General features: G+C 39.9%; 1 protein-coding gene across 1 annotated transcript in view; it reads left to right on the top strand.

Annotated features, from left to right (window-relative positions):
* The window catches only part of MAN2A1 (mannosidase alpha class 2A member 1), a 159,945-nt gene that overhangs the window by 6,711 nt on the left and 132,619 nt on the right, over positions 1–20,615 (top strand). Inside the window, exons 2-3 of the mRNA XM_019624106.1 lie at positions 16,402–16,659; positions 18,936–19,080. Coding sequence (XP_019479651.1) covers positions 16,402–16,659; positions 18,936–19,080 — 403 coding nt within the window. The remainder of the gene's footprint in view (positions 1–16,401; positions 16,660–18,935; positions 19,081–20,615) is intronic.

Genomic DNA, 20,615 nt, shown 5'->3' with positions numbered 1-20,615 from the left:
TTTAAGACATAACCACACTCATTCCTCTGTGACTTGTGCTATCAGGTCAGAATTGTGTAGTTGTGACACATGCTATCTGCCTCACAAAGGCCTAAATATTTACTGTCTGGGCCTTTACAGAAACAGCTCTCCAACTCCTGGTTTTTATTTTATTTATTATTAACATTGGAGGCATGCTGTGTGGTTAGCTCTGTTGAAGCAGAGGTGGATTAATTAAAAACAATTCTCATGAACTGATTATGACATCAGTATTAGTCAAATTTCATTTGTGTTTTGAGAGTGTGGTTTAAAACTAGTGTTATTCACATGTTTCATAGATTTCCAAGCATCCTTGGGGAACTTTCATGCTGGAGCATGGACATGTTTGCTATGTTTGTTTCCTTTCTATTAACTGAAGGTTTCTCACTATAGGGCTGCTCTGAGACATAGGGTTCAAGGGCATGAACTATGCAAGAGTGATCCATGGTCTCAAGATTGAAAGCCATGACTTTATAATATTTGGATTTGCTACAATTCACAGATGGACTAAATTCTGAGCCTAATCTAACTGCTTTGGATAGTTAGTAACTGTGGCTGGAGCTTGGCAATCCCCTTTGGGCCCCTGAGGGCTGCTCAGCTTAGAGGCAGAGAACTACCAGGATGTACGCAGGGGCACTAGACTGCTACCCTGCTTATCAGAGAGTAATTAATCTCTGCTAATTTTGATCCTTCTTTATGCTTCTTAAAGGTATTCTGTGACTTTCTTTACTTCTTATGGCATAGGCCACATCCCTTTTGTGTTCTCAGATATTTTACTGTCATCATTAAATTGAGGTAGAGTTAGTCTGAACGAAAATGGGTATCATTTATCTCACTGAGTGGTGTTGCAATTTTTAAGTATAATATTTTTTCCATTTTTTAATATATGCATTTGTGTGTTTTTCACATCTAAATGGATTTCCCATTGGCTTTGTTTGCGGGTATGCACCTGTGGAAGTCCAGAGAAATTAAGTGTTTTTTTCCAATATCAGAACAGGCCCCAAATGTGACCCAGTTCTAAATGTGAACATTGCTGTCCTGAGTCAGGACTCTGGAGAGCCAGGAATTTGCCAGTGATTTTTTTTCTTTTAAACACGTTTCCTCCAGGATGACTAGTGTTTAGTTTTGTGATGGGAAGCTCTTCCCTTCAGGGTAAGGATGTGCTTTGGGGCTGAAGATGTCCTTTGCAGCAGTTCACCTCCTTTCCTTTATGCCACAGGTGGAGAGGAATGTACAATGTATGGGTCTAGGACTTTGTGGTAGCATTTTATTTTTTTTTATAAACCTGTGGTGCATTAGAGGATGGAAGCCTGAGAATAATGACTCATTCTCAATTATTTTCTACACAAAAAAGTCCTGAATTTGCATTTTTAGAATCCAATTTTTGTACCAGCAGTCAAGAAAAGTCATACTATGAAAACAGTTAGAGATATTTTAGGGTAGGGAGGGTTCTTCCAGGTCAGGTAACTTAGTCTTTGATTTTCCAGATAAGGACACTGAGACACATACACTGGACCTCAGAAATTTGCCCCAGGTCTCATAGCCAGTCATGGCATACCTGGTACTTATACCTTGGCCTGCAATTCAGCGCCCCTCTGTTGTACTATACCTGGTATATATTTGGTAACTTACTGTGTGTTAGGCACTATGGAGGTTATGATAGACATGCTAGAAATGTTACTTGCTTTGAAAGGGAATCTTAGTTATTTGAGGAGAGACAACTGCCATTTGCGAAACAATTAGAGACAGTTAAATGTCATTTAACAATTCCCTAAAAGTTAAAAAAGTTAGAACAGGGGCCGGCCGAGTGGCTCAGTTGGTTAAGAGCTCGCTCAAGAGTTTGAGCTCTGAGCAACAGCAGTTTGAGTCCAGCCCGAGCTGAGCAGCCGCTGAGCTGCCAACAGGTGGCAGGATGGCTCAGCTAAAAAAAAAAAAAAATTAGAACAGTGCCTGGCATATAGTGAATGCTCAGTATATGCTAATTATTACCAATGAACAGAGATTTATGAACAGAGGTTTACCTTGTAGGTACCAAGCACTGTTGTAGGTTCTGGTGGTATAGGAGCTGAAAATAAAACCAAGAGTCTGTGATCTTGATTTATATCCTTACTATAAGGACAAAGGCCTGAAAGGGAATTCAGAAACAGAACTAAGTTCTGATAGTGGCCTAAGTCCAGCTGACCGACCAAAGGACATGGGAAAGGAGCTAGGCTATTCTGATTGGGTAGGACTTTGAAGGGAAAAGAACATTCTTAGTGTGAAGTACAATGCTCCTGGAGGCTTGAAGCCTTCGAGGAGCCTGGCATCGTGAAAAGAAGTGAGGAGAATTTTTGGTGCTTGTAAAGAGTAGTTGGAAAAACAGGGTGTAGGTAGTTTGGGATCAGATTGTGAATTGGCCCTGAGAACCAGTCCGAGGAGTTATACATTAGAGAGTAGTGAACCATTTGAAGTTACAGAGCATACCAGAAAGCTGCCTGAGAAAAGGTGTTGGAGAATTAATTTCATAGAAAATTTTAGACCTGGAAGGGAGCTAAGAGAATATTTAATCTGGATTATTCTGGTAGCAGTGTGTAGGAAGACTCAGAGGCAGGAAGGAGCTGGAATCTGTTTGAGGTAATACAGACATAAGGCAGTGAATCCCGATACCAGTACTGAATTGGCTGGAATTAAGAGGGAGAGGAAAAATGTGGAGACGTTTAGTAAAAAGCATCAGGGCTTCCTAACAGATTTGATAAAGTTTGAGTCAAAGAAATTTCTCCCACCTTTTTCCTCTGGGGTACTTGGAGACTGCTTGTACGGTGTGCAGAAGGGGATAGCTTGAAAGATAAGCTAGTTTGGAAGCCAAGTTCAGTTTTGTTTATGATGAGATGGACATTCGTGGAAATAGTCACATGGGCTGGAGTGCCAGAGTGAGAGATCAGGGAAGGGAGATGCGATCTGGTAGTCATCAGTGTAGTTGAGAATGAATGAGCTCACTTCGGACTCTGCTTAGTGAGAAGAGAGCAGAGAGCCAAGTACATTTCTTATAGCCAAAAGCGATGCTTCGTATATTAAGATTATTGTGTAGCAGATGTTAATAAAATGAAGCAGCTTGTATTCAGATTGTCAGAAACCAGCTCATTGATCAGTGTACTTACGAAAACATAAGACTATCTTAATGAGTTCAAAGAAGCATTTCAATAGGAAACAAAAAAAAGACCTTTCTTACCTTTGACCCACATTATGGAGCTAAATTCTTTCTAGGCTGTAAGAACAGAAATAGGTTACTCTGTGTGTGTGGGAAGGATAGATAATTTTTTAAAGATCAAAAGGTAGCCCCCCAAATAGGGGCCTCAAAGTTCAAGGTTGTTCAGAAAATCAGACAGATTTCTACTTTTTGTTTATGCTAAAGAGCCCCCCTCTCCTTTGATTGGTTGCTGACCCACACACACTGAAATAAAACTGTCTTTGTCCAAGGGCCACCTCTTCAAAATTTGTAGGGCCAGGTCAAGACGACAGTGGAGATACAAGATAGTTCTTGTGACTTTTAGAGAGGGGGTGGGGAACCTAACCAGTAATTGTTTAACAGAAGAAAGAAAAAGATTTGAGAAGAATTCAACATTTGTATCCTTAACTCATGTTTGATGCTGATGGCGTGATATTTAGAAGTTTGCTAGTATTATATATTACATTGTGCCTTACTGTATTGCATTTGTTGCTTCTGTTATTTACCAGGTCTTACCTTGCCCTAGGAGATCAATTGCTTCAGATGGATTTTTATAAAGAAAGTCAGTAGGGAAGGATTTGTAAAATTATAGAATCTTTGGTGCTTGCAAAGAATAGTTAGGAAATTCAGAATTTACAATCATTGAGATGGGGCTTGCCTAAATACCTGTCTCCTGTTAGTAAGAAATAGAAGGGGCTTTTTGAGGAAAAGATTAATATAAATAAGCCTGAAGTCAGGCTGATTATCTACTTAATGCAACTGTGTTTTCAGAGGCTCCTTAAAACTATTTCTGTATGAAAAACCATCTTAGACATGTCAACTGCATTTATTTAACAGCAGGTCCTAAAATATAATATATGCCATACAACCATGGTGAATGAGTTTAGGCAGTATAAATGGATAGTGCATAATAACCCTTGTATACAAAGACAGACTTATGTGAAAAAATATAAGGCAGATTATCAACAAAGACCAGCAATCATTGGCCAGATGACATATGACAGCATGACCTGTGGTTCCTTGGGAATTGTTGCAGCCTAAAAGTACATGAACTTTCATGTGTGTTCTTAGATAGGACACACTTGACTTATTATCTCAGAGTGCTGTGTATAGGAATAGAAATACAGTCAAACTACATTTCAGAAGAAATTCAGTGTGGTTTTAAAAAAATAAGATTGCAAAAAAACATAAAGAAAAGTAATGTTCCATAGAACAATTTGGGAGGGCTGAATTAAAGAAAAATATTCAATTAGTCAACACAATTTGCTTAGCACCACTTAATGCAGTTATAAATGTATTTGAAAGTAATAAGACTACATTGTATGAAAATATTTTATAATCGAAACATTTTGCCCTATTTACAAGCCCTTCTTCTAATATTGTTTTTTAAAAAAAATACCTGTTTTGCAGAATCTCACTTTATATAGTAGCTTGGTGCCTAAAACGTTGCCCCAACAGGAAGTGGTTTCTGTGCAGCTGTATCGGGCTGGTACGGATGGGGCCATAGGCTCTAATCTAAATATACATCTGGAAACTCATAGGGTGGCAGTGGGGTTGTGTCCTGGGGCCTGGAGAAAATGCCAGCAACAGGATTTGGGACATGCTTTTTGAAAGTGGCGAGAGAGTAGGTTAAACCAAGGTGGCCCGTTATTCCAGGTCAGGGCCTGGATCCTCTGGAGTGATTCTGGCAGCGGCACAGTGGTTTTACCCAGGTGCCGCTGGGAATCCTTGTGTACCCTACTGGGGTGAAGGATAGTGAGCTTGGAGTCCCAGCTCTTCTCTTCACTGTAACTTGGCCATCTTGTCATACATGTGTGTCTGCATCTGAGTAGCCTCTGTTACCATCACACCTAGGCAGGGGTGAGATTATGAATAACCATTTTGTACCCATTTGGCAAGGTGTTCTGTAATTATTCTTGATGCTCATAGAGTGAGGGCATTTATTTCTTTGAATGAACAAGTGGCAGCACAAAGAAAATACCCTGGAAGAGAATCAGGCGTGATGAGCTCTAGGTCCGGAAAATACCATTAAAAGGTCATTTGTAACTGTAGTTTGTGGCTTGTTGGAGTAGTAGTTACATACATAACTGTGGCTACACTCTGGCCTCAACACTACACACATTAAGGGGGGGAGCAGTCACTTGAGGGGTTACTTGTCAGTCTATGAAACCAAAATGCCCTCTTGTTAAGTGCCTGAGATCTGACTGAATAGCAGGATTTTTCTGTGTATAGTTGAACAGCGTCTGACGGACTTGGAACTACTGCCACACCAGTGACACCCCTGCTGAAAATGCAGACTCTCTTTTACCAAATCCTAGTTCCTATATGTAGCTTTAATGCAGTGGTTCTCAACTGCAGTTGTGTGAGTATCACCCGGTGAGCCTTTTACAATTATAAGGAGTGGCTCTGTGCACTTTCTTTCTAGGTAATCCCATTCATTCCCACGGCTTTAAATTCATATTTATATGGCTACTCAGGTTTATGTGTTCTGCCTGACTTTCGAGCTTGCTTGTCTACCTGATACCACCACTGAGCTATCTGTAGTTCCAGAGCAGAACCTTCGCCCCTCACTCTGCGCCTTCCCCAGAATCCCTATTTCCCTAAAATGCCACCTAACATTCTTGCCATTGCCTCAGAAAAAAAAACAAAAAAAAGAGACCATTTTTCTTTTCCTGCCCCTTCCTTCCTTTCCAGGTCCCTGTGTCCTGTCAAGTGCTGTTACATTCCTTCACCTCCACAGCTTTGGCCAAAGCCACTATGGCATTTACGTGGCCAACTGCAGTAGCCTCTTATTCCACTTACCCCCTGCCACCCCCTCCGCCCCATAGCTCCAGAATAGCTTTAAAACACCTTTTATTCATTAGCCCTGAAACTATCCAAGATGAAGATGTTGATGTTTCTTTCCCTGAAAAAATATTATTAACTGTAAAGTCTTTTCCTGTCTCTTTTATTCTAAGGTAGATATGTAGCCTTGTTAGACCAAAATATTCCCCTGGGAAAACAGCTTATGAAGTCATGTGGTGTCACCCCTTGTGGCTCCTTTGCATGGGCTCTCCGCTCCTCAGGTTCACAGCTCCCCACGTCAGAGGGGATTTGGGCAGCTTCCTTGAACAGGGACTGTAAGTGGAAGGATACTTTCTAAGCTTTATTTATGTTGGGTCAACTCCTTGCCAGGTGTATTAATTTCTTATCGCTGCTGTAATAAATCACAATGAACTCTGGCTTGAAATAAGAAAAATGTATTTTCTTACGGTTCTAGAGGTCAGAAGACTGAAATGGGCCTTACTGGACTAAAATCAAGATGTTTGCAGGGCTGCCTTTCTTTGGAAGCTCTGGGGGAGAATTCATTTCCTCGCACCTTTTCCAGCTTCAAGGAGCTACCTGTATTTCTTGGTTCAAGGCTCTCTTCCAGGATGCCATCACTCTGCCCTCTTCTGTTTTCATATCTCCTATGGCCCTCACTCTTGTCCTTTCCCTCATAAGGACCCATGTGATTACATTGGACCTACCTGAATATTCTAGGACAATCTCTGCATCTCAGAATCCTTAAATGAATCACATCAGTGAAGCCTCTTTTGCTATGTAGGTAAGAGATTCACTCCAGGTTTCAGGAACTAGGACATGGACATCATTAAGTGGGGAGGGGGGGAATCTTTATTCTGCCTACTACAGTAGGTTCTTTGTATTACCAAGTTTTGCACCTGTAGATTAAACCAACTGCAGATCTCTTATGATGTTGACAGCTTAACGTCAATTGCACACAAAACCTTTACCTTTTACTCTCCATCTTTTATATCTTTGATGTCACAGTTTACCTTTTTAAAATTGTGTATCCACTAACAAATTATTGTAGCTATAGTTATTTTTAATGCTCTTGTTCTTTAACCTTTACTAGATTAAGTGGTTAATATTTCACCATATTACAGTTAGAGTATTCTGAATTTGACTCTACACTTCCCTTTACGAGTGTGTTGTATATTTTTCTATGTTTTCATGTTACTAATTAACCTGTTTTCTTTCAGCTTTAAGAACTTCTTTCAGTATTTCTTGTAAGGCAGGTTTTGTGGTGATGAATTCCCTGCACGTTTGTTTGCTATGGGGCAGTCTGTCTCCTTTTTTTGAAGGACAGCTTGGCCAAGTTAAGTATTCTTGGTTGGCAGTTTTCTTCTTTTAGAACTTTGAATATATCACCCAACTCCCTCCTGTGCTGTAAGGTTTTTGCTGAGAAATTTGTTCATAGCCTAATGGGGTTTCCCTTGTATGTTACAAGCTTATTTTTTTCCTCTTCCAGCTTTTAAGATTATTTTTTTTATCTTTGAAATTTGACTGTTTTGTTATGTGTCTCAGAGAGGATCACTTTAAGCTGATTTGGTTTTGTCATTTATGAGTTTCATGAACTTGGGTATCTAAATTCCTCCTCAGATTAGGAAATTTCTCAGTCATTATTTCTTTAAACAAGCTTTCTGCCTTCTACTCCTTCTTTTTTCTTATAGAACTCTAATAATTTGCAGATTGATTCTCTTATTGGTATTCCATAGATCATATAGGCTTTTTTCAATCTTTTTCATTCCGTTTTCTTTTTTCTCCTCTGATTGGACAATTTCAATTGATTCATCTTGGAGTTTACTTATTCCTTCTTCTGTTTGATCACGTTTCATGTTAGAGCTCTCTGTTTACTTTCTTTAGTTTAGTCGCTATTCATCAGCTCCAACATTTCTGTTCTTATGTTTTTCATCTCTTGGTTGAACTTCTCATTTTGTTCTTATATTGTTTTCCTGATACCGTTAAATTAATCTGTGTTCTCCTGTAACTCTCTGACCATCTTTAAACAATTATTTTGAATTATTTGTTAGGCCATTGCTGTATCTCCACTTTTGGGGGGCCAGTTACTAGAGGTTTACTGCATTCCTGTGGTGGAGTCATTTTTCTGATTCTTCCGGGTCCCTGTAGCTTTGCGTCTGTGTCTGTGCCTTTGAAAATGCAGTCATCTCTTCCAGACTTTATGGACTGACTTCAGTAAGGGAAGCCTTTCACCTATGGGTGAGGCATGCTGGGGGCATGCTATGACCCCAGGTCTAGTGGTTCAGGCACATGTGACTGCCAGTTTCAGGGGCATCGTGATGTCTCTTTAACTCAGTTCACTGGAGTCCACAGCATTGACAACTGCGTGGTCTTTGGTGAGTGCTCCAGAGTGTCTGCAGTGGCTGGAAGGGCAGTTTAAGTTGGTAGCATCACCAGGTCCAGTGCCTAGGGATTAGGGCAGACAGCAGTGGTGGCCAGAGCTGGTGGTGTGCATACACTTGGCTATGGGGACTAGCTGCTAAGGGCCTGTATAGTGGCTGGGGCTGGTTGCAAACATACATATAGTGATAGGAGCAAACACTGGGAGTCCGGGTTGGGGCCAGCTGTGGGCACACTGGTTGTTGATGTGCACTACCGTGACTGCTCTCTCTCAATATGGGCACATGGCGGTGGAGGCTGGTGATGGAGGTCAGGCTGGGTGTGTGCAGGTGCACAGCTGCAGAGTCTAGCAGTGGGTGAGTGCAATGGTGCAGTCTGGTGACAGGAGACAGGGCCTTACCTGGGCCCACAAGCAGCTGCAGGGGCCCTGGCTCTCCCATGGCTGCACAGTCTCCCTGAGCATATGCAGAAAGTGGACACTGGTGACAGGTATGCAGGTGTACAGCTGGAGGGGCCAGCCCTACGGTAGTGGGGGTCAGGTGTGGGGGTTTAGGCTGGAGTCTTGTACTTCTGCAGCCATAGAGGTCTAGGCTGGCTATTGGTGTGGTTCCCAGGCTCCCAGAAGGGCTGGGTGGAGAGGAAGCCGAGTGGAACACAGGTGGCTGGCATCAGCAAATGCTAGTACATATGGAGTGAAACTGCAGGGGTTCTCTGGCAGCTCTGCTGACCATTGGTTCGATTCCTTCTTCAGTGGTGAAAGCAGGGTTTGTCTGTAGAGCAGGTCGCTGAACCTCTCTTGCTGTCTCTGCATGGCTGCGCTTGGTAGCCCTGCTTTTCTTCTTGAGCTGTCGCTATATGTCTCTGTGCAGTGAAGGCTGGGAGGCTGGTTGCTCACCACACTCCTCTTCCCCAGCTGGGGGAACTCTTTCTAGCTGGGGGTTTTCTCTTGGTGTTGAGCAGTGCCAGCTTCAGGGATGGGATGATCCAGGCAAAATGAAGCTGTTTTCCTTTGTTTATGTGTGTGGTTATTCTCAGATTTTTTGTTTGACTGTGTTGCTGAAGTTTTGTAGGTAGACTCCAGTGATCTCCCAGAGCTGTTATTGTTTGTGGATAGGTAATTGTTTATTTTTGTGGGAGGATGGAGGCTGGGGTCTCCTATGATACCATTTTGGTGATGCCACTCTTTTGGCTGGGACCATTCCTGCGAGATTTTAGGGTGGATACATGGGGTTCATGATTTTGAACAGCCTTTCAGATGATTCTGATGGTTACTGTTATAGCCTGTTCACCAACCACACTGCTACATGGTGGACATGGCACATTCAGTGATAGAATCCAAGTCCAGAAAAATTTTGATGTGATAGAGTGATATCCTGAATCTAATAAACTTTGGTTTGAAGAGGTTAAAAAAATACAAGTGGAAGGTGGTTGAAATCTGGAGTTTCAGATACATGCACACACATTGGGATGATGTCTTGTTGCTTTGAATGCTGCCATTAGTGGTTATATTATAAATGCGTAATAATACTTCCTCTACAGTTCTCTTAACTAGAACCTTGATTTGGTTGAAGGAAGATCTTATATCACTACCATGGTAAGAAGGATTCCAGAGTCGTCTCAAGATTCTTTTTCCAAACTCCCTATATCCCTGCATAAGTTGAAAATCATAGCCCATTGGTGATAGTGAAAGTTGAAAACCTTTGATTGGACTGTACAGAATAATATTTTCCCTAGAAAAAGAGCCACATATTTTACCCTACTCACGAGATCATGATTGATTGTCACCTGTGGCCAAACATGGGTCGGTTTCTATATTATTTCCTAAACTGTCCATGAAGATCACCCTATTATTTAGGACTTCCCATCCCATTCTTTTCTTACCTACTTTTTGGGTTACAATGAAGTTTTTCTTTTTCCTGGATTTCCTTTCTTAAAAAATTATTAGTTTTCTTTTTATTTGTATTATTTTTGGTGTAGGTTTTTGTGTCCCAAAGTGACATTTAATACTTCCTTATATTAGAAAAAAAAGTCACAGTCTGTTTTTCTTTCTTCCCTTTTTCCCCCAGTAAATATTTTGCAATCTTGTTTTGCACCAGGCATTGTGCTAGGCATCAGGGTACAATGATGAATATAGCAGTTATGGTTCCTGTTCTCAATACAGAGATTCTGTTAGTGAAGAATAGGGGGAAGCAATGCATGAATAAAATAGATAAAAATGCTATGGAAGAAACAGAAAATAGATTGACATAGAGCATAACATGAGATGCCTATTTTAGATAGGCTAGCTGGGGAAGTCTCTGCAGTAGGGACATTTGAGGTGAGAATTGAAGCATTGTATAAAGAGAGAACATGTAGCAATGTCTTGAGATGGAGTGGGCAGGAGCTGGCTTAGAACTGAGATAAGAATAGAGTGAAGCTAAGTCGTGGGGAGAAAGAGAAGGGTGGAGAGATAGGTATGCAGGTCCTTATTGATTGTAGTATAAGGCATTTTAATTTTAAGTTCAGTGACAAGCTAGCACTGGAATGTGAGAAAGGTATTGCAACTGAGTAGGGATGGTTGAGGGATGTGGATGGAAATTCAGTGAAGAGGCTGCTGTACTAGACTAGGAGAGATTGTTGGTGGTTTGGACCAGTGTGGTAGAAGTTGTGAGGGAGAGAGAGAGAGACTGATTCAATAAGTATTTTGGAGGTAGGATGGAAAGAGCTTGTAGATAGGTTGGATGTGTGAGCAGGGTGAGGAAGGAGGAAGAATCAGTTACGCCACCAAGATTTTGCGAGTGACCAAGAAGGTGGAGATTAAAGCTACCCACTGAAGACTTGAGGATCATAGAAAGCTTTTTGGGGAATGTGTCTTTTGGACTTAAGTTTGTACCCCAAGGTGAGAAGTCAACACTCATTTGGATAGATGTTTTTTGTTTTTGTTTTTTATTCCAGAGAATAGGCTTCAGTTGGAGATACAAATATGGGGGCGAGGGGGGGGCATCAGTACAAAAAAGTGGCATTTAAACTAACATAGAGCGGATAAGATAACTTAAGACAGTGCAGAGAAATCAGGAGCTAACCTGAGGGCCTCCATCATTTAGATATCGGGAAGAGAAGGAGATTGATAAACAGTTGGGAGGAGGAAAACCAAGAACATGTACTGGGAGTGAGTGAAGAAAACATTTCTGGGAGGAAGCAGTGCCAAATGCTCCTTGAGATGATGAATAAGGCGAGGACAGAGTTTGCTCGTCAGGCTTGGCAAGATGGAGCCTTTGGGTATGTTCCCAAGGCAGTTTTGGTGGAGTGGTGGGCAGGTGCTGATTTGAATGGGCAGATGAGCCAGTGGGAGTTTGTAAGGAAGGGGGATAATGAATGTAGAGTGTTGATAATCCCTGTATATCCATGAAGACGGTGGGGCCCTGGAAAGGAATGCAGGACCAAGGGAAGCACTGGAGTTTGTTTAGCTAAGATACGATGTTAAGTTGAACCATCAGAAATTGGTGACATTTGACTACTTTTTTTCTTATGAGAATGACAGTTTCACATAGTTTGACCGGATAGAATATGTTATTATTGAGAATGAGTTGCTTTTAGAAAGGAAGTTTGAGGAAGCAGTGCTGAGAGAGTTTAACCACAAGAATACAGCCTTGGAGCCGTTGACAGAGATGGGGTTGGAGCTCACCAGCAGTGTGTTGGCCTTTGAAGTGGTGGGAAGGGAAGGCACACCTTCTTTTCAATTATGACAGGAAGGAAGGAGGAGGTGTGCAGATTCAGCCATGCGTAAGTGATCATGGCGATGCCAATCCCAGCAGCTAGTGTCTGACCTGGGACAGATAATTACATAATATGTTTTCAGATTTAGCTGGAGATGCATGATTGATTCTGTTCGTAGGGCTAAGTGGGTACTGGCTCCTATTTTGCCTTGTAGTAGGCTCTAAATGTTCCCTCTCCAGAGTCTTTGACATCACTGATTTTTTTGCTCTATTTTTCTCTTTTCCCCAAAAGCAGAGTAAATCAAATGTCATGACCTCTTTTCTCTCTCCTCAGCAGTGTAACACCATGGACTCCCTATAGAACTGATTAGCAAATCAAAGAATAAAGTGGTTTTCTCATAAGTGATTTTCTTGCACTACAGAAAACTGTCTTGTTCAATACCACCAAGTGTGCCTTGACTTGTCAGCATAATTGAAACATTATCTATGATTTCTGTTCCTTTAAGGTAGATTACGAGTGCATCCTTTTAAGGTCATACCACTCTTCCCTGTCGTGTGTACAGAATTTGCTTATGAGGTGTGTGTATTTCAGAAATTTCAGCTGTTTAGATGGAGACTTTATTCCGCTGCATAATACAGTTTTAAAAACAATTTTCTTCGGACCGTTATGCTGACATATACCTAGGACACAATTTTCTCAATGGACTTAATTCAGTACTGAATTCTAGGTACTGATCATTAATTCTATCTTTAAAGCAATAATGAGATTGACATCATCTTTAATGCCTGCAGGATCCTTTTACATGAAACATCTATCTCCTGTAATGTTTATTTTGAATAATACTCTCCTCCGTGGGTTAAAAGACCAGGGCCATGGTAAGACATATTCCAAAGGGAGCCCTCTTCTTTCTCAATGTGTGCTTGTTGAGATGTAGGCAGCTTGGCTGTGGCATGGCTCTGAAACTATCTTTTCCTGAAAGTTCAAGAAGATCTAGAGAAATTCGGCACCCATGTATTAATTTATACACTATACGTGTCTGATAAAACGGGGGGCTTCTTTAAAAGCTCTAGGATGGTGGTATTTATTAATTTTTTTTAGCTTTTCCAGCAAAGCTTTTTATTTTCATTGCAATTAATATCTGTTTTTCCCCTTAGCTTTTAAAGAAAATCTTTTTTTTTTAAACGATTGGATTCTTTTCATCTTTTTTTTTTTTTTAAAGATTTTTATAGGGGTATTGGGGGGAAGGGAACAGTGCTGGGGAATTGGGGGAGGGGAACAGACAAGTTGCTGTCGTTTTGTTCTTCAGTCTAGTTGTGGAGGACGTTGCTTCACTGGCCTAAGTTGGCACCATCATTGCGCTCTTCCCGGGTGAGGCAGATCAGTCGCCGGCTTCTGGACGGCCGCTCATTGTGGCTGCTGGCCGCTGGCCGCTCACGCTGGCTGCTGGCTACCCACGGTAGCCCATGGCAACCCACTGCCACAGGGGCTGCAGCCTACGCCGTCGCCGGCGACTCATGGCAACCCAGCTCCAGGTTGAGCTGTTGTTCAGCATCTTAGCTGTAGAGGGCAGTGTCACTGGCCCTCATATGTGGGATCCGAACCAGGGCCCTCTGGCTTCCCAAGCCAGTTCTTAACCATCGCGCCACTCGGCCGGCCCCTAAAAAAAATCTTTAATTGTAGTTAACATGTAATACCAGTTTCAGGTGTACAACATAGTGATTCCACATTTATGTACCTTACGAAGTGATCACCACAATAAGTCTAGAAACCATCTGTCACCATACATAGTTATTAATGGTATTATTGGGTGGTATAAAATAAACCATTAGACCAAGCCAAGGTTTTATTTTATGGAATTGTGTGGGTTTACTACAGGTAAGATGAGTCAACATGTTCTAATTCTTTTTGGAATCAGAGGAACTGGATTTGCTGTTGTTACCTGCTGTGGCAGGAATTGCATCACAAAAGTAGACATCTATCTTCAGTAATGGAAATATTCAACAGAATTCATCAGAAGTGATTTGAAAAAGCCACAGTCTATGGTGTTGTGATAAATGAGTGAAGAGAAGCTTTTCCCTTATTTTGGTCAACCTTTGATCGCATGCCTGGTTAGGAAAATATTTACAGATCAGTCAGCTATGTACTTGACTCTCAAATATTTTTAGCTTCTTTGGGTGAACTTTGCCTTATGCCAAGAATCCCCTTTGGCCTTTCCACTGAGAACCATTCAACTAACATCAGTGTGTGCTTATTTAAAAAAAGGTTTGTTGTAAATACTGCTCAACAGCTTTGCTGACCTGGAATCTGCATGGTTCAACTAGCTTCTCTTTGAACCCTGACTGAGCCTAGTGTTGCACTGATGCGTCAAGCTTCCTTTGCTTTGCCATTTCTAGTCGTTAACGGATCTTTATTCTCGCTTGCTCTTCACTAGGGGAAATGGGGCGTGTGTCTTTCAGCATGAGTTCTGTGCGAAAACCTTGTGCTTCCTGCGTCTGTTTGTGCCTATGAACAGGCTTCAGAGTTCTACCTTGTGGAGCCATGCCACCCCACCTAGAGGTGACATTTACTTAAAAGGGCTGCAGTTTTGACAATAGCGAGGGCTATTTCTGTCTCTAGGAAGTAGAGAGGCCTGTGAGAGCATCTTTGAGGCCTGAGGAGGTCCATGATGTCTTGTGCTCCTTGTCTCTGGAACATGAGGGCTTTGGGTATTCGGGTATTCATCCCCAGTATTGTCTCTCCCAGCACCTCACGAGACAATTTGCTGCTGATTTGCTTCAAATTTTGTCTTTTTTTTTTCTTACTCCAAAAATGGCTTTCCTGGCCCTCTCAGACTTCTGTCCGTTTACACAGTTTGCTGAAATGGCCTTTGCTTGGTACATAGAAGTCTGTTGACTTCTCCTCTCCCCTTGTTGAAGTGGCCAATAACCTGGAGTAGAATACTTGTTTCTCTCCACCTCCCCTTACAAAATCAGCAACTGTTCATAACAGGCTAAGGAAGAATATAAATGCCTATAACCAGTTTTTACCATAATACAAAAAAAATGTATTATTTTTCCAAAGGGGATCATGTCATACATACTATTTTTATTTATACATACTATTTTAAATCTACTTTTTCTCAAATATATTTCCTGAAAGGACCTTCTGATATAGTTTTTTTTTAAATTTATTCCTACATTTTCAGTGACTGAAAACTATTCAGTAGTATTAGATATACCATTTGACCAGTCCTTTACTTGTGAACATTTAGGTGTTTTCTTTTTCTCCTTCTTTCTTTCTATCTTTCTGTTATTTACTGGTGATAGAATTTTTGTTTCTGAGTGACTAGAATTGTTTGTTCATATCCATATAGTTATTCTATTAAACCATAATGTGGACTTTTGAGGGCATAGAGTAGTCTGTTTCGGGTTACAATGTCATCTTATGTGTTCAGACAGGAACTCATATCTTATGCATACCTGTCTACCCAGCATGTAGCATTATACCTGGTACAGTGGGTGTTCACTGATGAATTATAGTTGGATTTCAGTAATATTGAGGGTCATTTGACAAATAACTCTGTACTGTGTGTTTGAAACCCTGGGTATAGGAGTGAACAAGACAAAGATTGTCCTTGCTCTCATAAGCTGAGGTGCTATTCTGTATAGTAAGGTTTATGTTATAGAGACAGCAAGCCTCTTAATATGAGGATCAATTAAAAAATCTAAAAGTCACACAATTTAGTAAAAGCAGTCTAAATGACTTAACAAATGTGGTTACTTGAGGATGTTCATGCCATCTTTTTCAAGTGTATGACTAATTAACAATTGATTGATTTTTTTTCTATAGATGATAGTTCTTATTTGGGATTGTCCACTAGCATTACCAATTAATATGAAATGATCATTTTCAGGTTCATACTTTTTGACCTTTGAGAATAACTAGAATCAATTACACTTAAATTTAAGATTTCATACCTGAATATCTGTTGTACTTAGTGGTTTTAGAGACCCAAAGATCTTTTAGGACTGTGTTTGGGGTAATAGGAAATATATCCTAAACTATTTTTGGCCCTTCTGTTGCACATTTTAAAATATGATTAAACAAAGATTGCAGCCATGGAGAAGATTTTCTGCCGTAAATTGGTGTTTCAACCCTTCCAGCTGTTCATGCTTTCTGTGATCCTACTTATAAAAGTGGAAAGTGAAGGGTGAGTGGCTGCCCTCTTGGGCAGGCACATCATTTAAAAAAAAAAAATTCTGTGTGCCTCAGCAGAGCTATATTAGAGTTTCATATAGCTGCCTTTGTCTTTTTTATTGTAGGGCCAGCTCTCAATGTTACAAGAAAAAATAGACCATTTGGAGCGTTTGCTAGCTGAGAATAATGAGATCATCTCAAATATTAGAGATTCGGTCATCAATTTGAGTGAGTCTGTGGAGGATGGGTCGAAAAGTTCACAAGGCAATTTCAGCCAAGGTGCTGGGTCACCTCTTCTGTCATCGAAACAATCGTCCCTCACAATTGACCCTGAAGACTGTCTGTTTGCTTCACAAAGCGGAAGTCAGAATTCAGATGTGCAGGTAATGTATACATGTGTTAATAATAATCACTGGACTTTTTTTTTTTTTTTCAGATTTGATCTGGTATCTGTTCTTATTAGTAAGTTGCTTAAACTCTCTGGATTTGAGTTTCTATTCTTGTAAAGTGATTTGATAATGTCACAAGATCATTAATGTTCGTTTTTAGTGATACAATTCCGTAATTCTGTGTTTCTCCAAATTTTTCTTTATACTTTGTGAAGATGGTATGTTTTTTAGGTCTTATTTTCTGTCATAGTTGAAGACTTTTAGAGGCTTAAATTTGGCCAGAGATTTTCTTACCTTCCTTTGGAGAGTACAAGAAAAGCCCCTCCTCTAACTATATCACTGTTACACATTATAGGTGTCACACAGTGTAGGGTTACATTCATGTTGCTGAATATCCCTTTGTGAGAGAGAAGGGCATTATTCTAATGCTGTGCTGTCCAGTATGGAAGCCACTTTCCACAAATGGTTACTGAGCACTTGAAATGCAGCTAGTTTGCATTAAAATGTGCTCTAAGTATAATGCACACAAAGTCTTCAAGCTTCAGTATGAAAAAAGACTGCAAAATATCTTTCATTTTTATATTGATTACATGTTGTGATGGTATTATTTTGAACATCCTGGGTTAACGAAAATATATCATTAAAATTAATTTCACCTATGTCATTTCACTATGAAATTTAAAATTATGTATTTCACTTGCATTATATTTGTCTTGGATCATGTTGTCCTACAGGGTAGTGGAATGGAAGACTAGGGTAAGGAAGGATTTCTGCCTTTCTTAAACTTAGGGTATGTTGCTCATATTTTTCTGTTCTGCAAATTAGCAGAGAGCTATGTTTAACCTACCTTATGCCAAAAACTGGAACTTGGTGACAAGACGACTCTAAGGGGCGAATATTTTACAGTTGTCCAAAATGAGCTGGCTCTGGCCTTGCTTGGAGTTTTCACTAATTCCTGGGGACAAGAGAACATGATATGATCTCGAGGCCACATGTCTCACAGGCCAAGTAGGAAGCTGAGGACAATGGAGCTGGCCAGGCCTTATGCCTGCAACCTCATCAGCTATTGTGTGGACAGGTTCATATCGCATCAGGATCTTGTGCTTTGAATGGGTATTTATTTCTGTGAGACTTGGCTTTGTTCAGGTTTCAATTAAATACCCTTTAAAGGGGAACAAAACTTTTTTTGGGGGGGTCTAAATCTGGGATGGACAGAAAGGAGGTGCAGAGCAACTATGGAAGGCAGGCAGAGGGAGGCAGCAGGAACTGGGAGATCTGCAGGACCAAAGAAAGAACTGAAGGAATGAATAGCGGAGACTGTTGTATCCTCCTGTCCAGCTGTCTCCCAAAGATTTGACTTATCATTGGAGCATTTTATTTTATTTATTAAAATCATAAATTCCGAACTGAGAGACATGTTATACAAAATACTTTGCATTTACTTTTATGCAAGTTGCTTGATATCTCTAGAAAATATTTATAACCCGCTTATACATTAATTAGATTGTGATTTTTACATAATTTAAATTTTACCAAAGGGTGGTTGTGTTCTTTGTCACATTTAATATTGTAGAGAGTATGGAGAATAAAAGTTTTTAGGTTTTTTTTTGGGGGGGTGTAATATTTTTTCCTTTGTGTCCAAATAGATTATCATCTAGAAGGAATACTGCATTGTAAACTAGAAAATATTTGAATGCTTAAAAGCTAAATCTCAATTTTAAAAAGTTCCTCCGTTTTGAACCTAGTTGACCTTGTTGTAGTTTTATTTTTAGAATAAAAAGTATATGCTAAATGAAAGAAAGTTATAGATGCATTTTCATTAGGATTCATATTTTAAAATATATGAGCTTGATTATAAAATAAAGGCAACTCAAATAAAATAAGTAATTTGCAGTACTGTATATGAAAATACTATTTGGTCATAATCAGTTTTTTTGTTTGCTATTCAATTTCTGTTAATTTCGAATAAATTATATTGGAAGTAACGGGAAGAGGGAGTGAATACAATTTTTTATTAGAAGCAGATGGGGGAGGGGTTTTCAGGATAGTTATGTAATGCAGGTAGCATTTTAATCCTTTGAATGGTGATTAAATGTTTTCTGCCTTAAACTCTTCAATTAATGTCTACAGAAATAGTTTTATCTTGTAAAATATATACTCAGAGTGCAACAATAAGTAGTTTTGAGCAAATATTTTTCAACATTAAGTTTCAATTAATAATGGTTATATATGATTAAACTGACTTTTTCTTTTGTCTTCTATATTTGTAGATGTTGGATGTTTACAATCTAATTCCTTTTGACAATCCAGATGGTGGAGTTTGGAAGCAAGGATTTGACATCACCTATAAATTGAATGAATGGGACACTAAGCCCCTTCAAGTCTTTGTGGTACCTCATTCCCATAATGACCCAGGTAAAATCTGCACTTCAAACAACTAGAGATTCTAAAGCCCCTGGGGCACAGACTATTTTAATGATAATCTGGTGGAGCCCACTTCTCCAGTTTTTGAGACTTTCTCTGACTTTTACCAGTATCATATTCCTTTTATATGTCATTATATTTTGAGTTCTCATTTTATCAATTTATGTGCCATTTAAGGACTGTACTTGTGCAGTATAAAACAGTAATAAACTCAAGACAGCTTTAGTTTTGAGGGCGGATAGTTGCACACATTTAAGGTACTGATCATTTTAGCTACTTAGTGTAAAATACTACGAGGGAGAATTAGTTCGTGTCCATAGACTCGACATTTAAAAAGGCAGAGTGCTCATCGGAAAGTTAGAGTCTTTGAAATGACGAAGCAGTATAAAGTGGTTAAGAGCCCTGGTGTCAGATAGACATGGGTGAGTCCCAGCCCCATCATGTCTAAAATATTAGACAACTTTAGACAAGTTTCTTAATCTGAGAGTGTTTTCCCAGGTAGAGTCAGGATAAAGTACTTCAAGGGGTGAAATGTAAAGGCATGGTGAATGGCCCCAAAGTAACTGCTATCATTATCATTATTGTAAATGTTGTTTCAAAGGAATAGCTGTTGTTTTTTATTGGGGCCAGAGATTTTTCCCCAAGATAAGGGAAAATTACTAAAATTATAGTGGGAATTATGATTAAATGTGTATACTTGTTAGTGTGAATACGTGGGCACAGAGTAAATGCCCAATGAATTTAGTTGCAGGATTCTTTTTTGGTATGTACTTCCAAAGACTTGTTTTTGAGCGACTTACTAATACTTACATTTGTTATTTTTCTCAATTTCATTATTACTGTTAGAGGTACTGCCATTGAATTAGTACTTTGGAGGTTTTTTCTTTACTCCCAACATTCATCTCCTACTTATATTCTTTCTTTCTCACTAGTTTATTGTAATCCTGTCTTTCTCTTTCAAAGACAATAAAACTAACAAGTTGTGTGCGGACACATGATTTGGTGAAGGGGTGTGTGTGTGTGTGTGTGTGTGTGTGTGTGTGTGTGTGTATGTATGTGTACTCTGTGTGCCTCTTTTGGGTGTGAGAGGTAGTCAGGGAGATAGAGCTTGGAAGTCAAAATGTTTGAATTTCCAGAATACGTCAATATTTAGTAAGCCCAGAGGTATAAAATACATGAAATCAATATTTTTGGAAATTTGTGATGAGCAGTTACTATATATCAGCTTCTGACTTAGTTTCTCTGTCGTTGGTCTTAATGTCTTTATCTTTTTCTACAAATACCTGTTTGTTTTATTAACTTTTATATATTTTGCATCATCTTCTACCTTAGCCTTCCCCTTCAAACCCAAAGTCAAGGATGGCTGGGCATGGTGGAAAGACTGCAGGGATTGGGAGTGGGGCAGAAGGAGGCAGGCACCCTGGCTCTGCTGCACACTGCCCCTGTGTCCTGGGGCACGTTTATGTTGGTATCTGTAAAATGGAGATCATATAGGTGGAGTAGCATCTTAAGCAGGAGTTAGTTAT

This window comes from Hipposideros armiger, unplaced genomic scaffold (assembly GCF_001890085.2).
Source record: "Hipposideros armiger isolate ML-2016 unplaced genomic scaffold, ASM189008v1 scaffold_579, whole genome shotgun sequence".
Classification (NCBI taxonomy): domain Eukaryota; kingdom Metazoa; phylum Chordata; class Mammalia; order Chiroptera; family Hipposideridae; genus Hipposideros; species Hipposideros armiger.
Note: the sequence above shows the minus strand (reverse complement) of the source record. Positions and strands in the feature narration are given on the sequence as shown.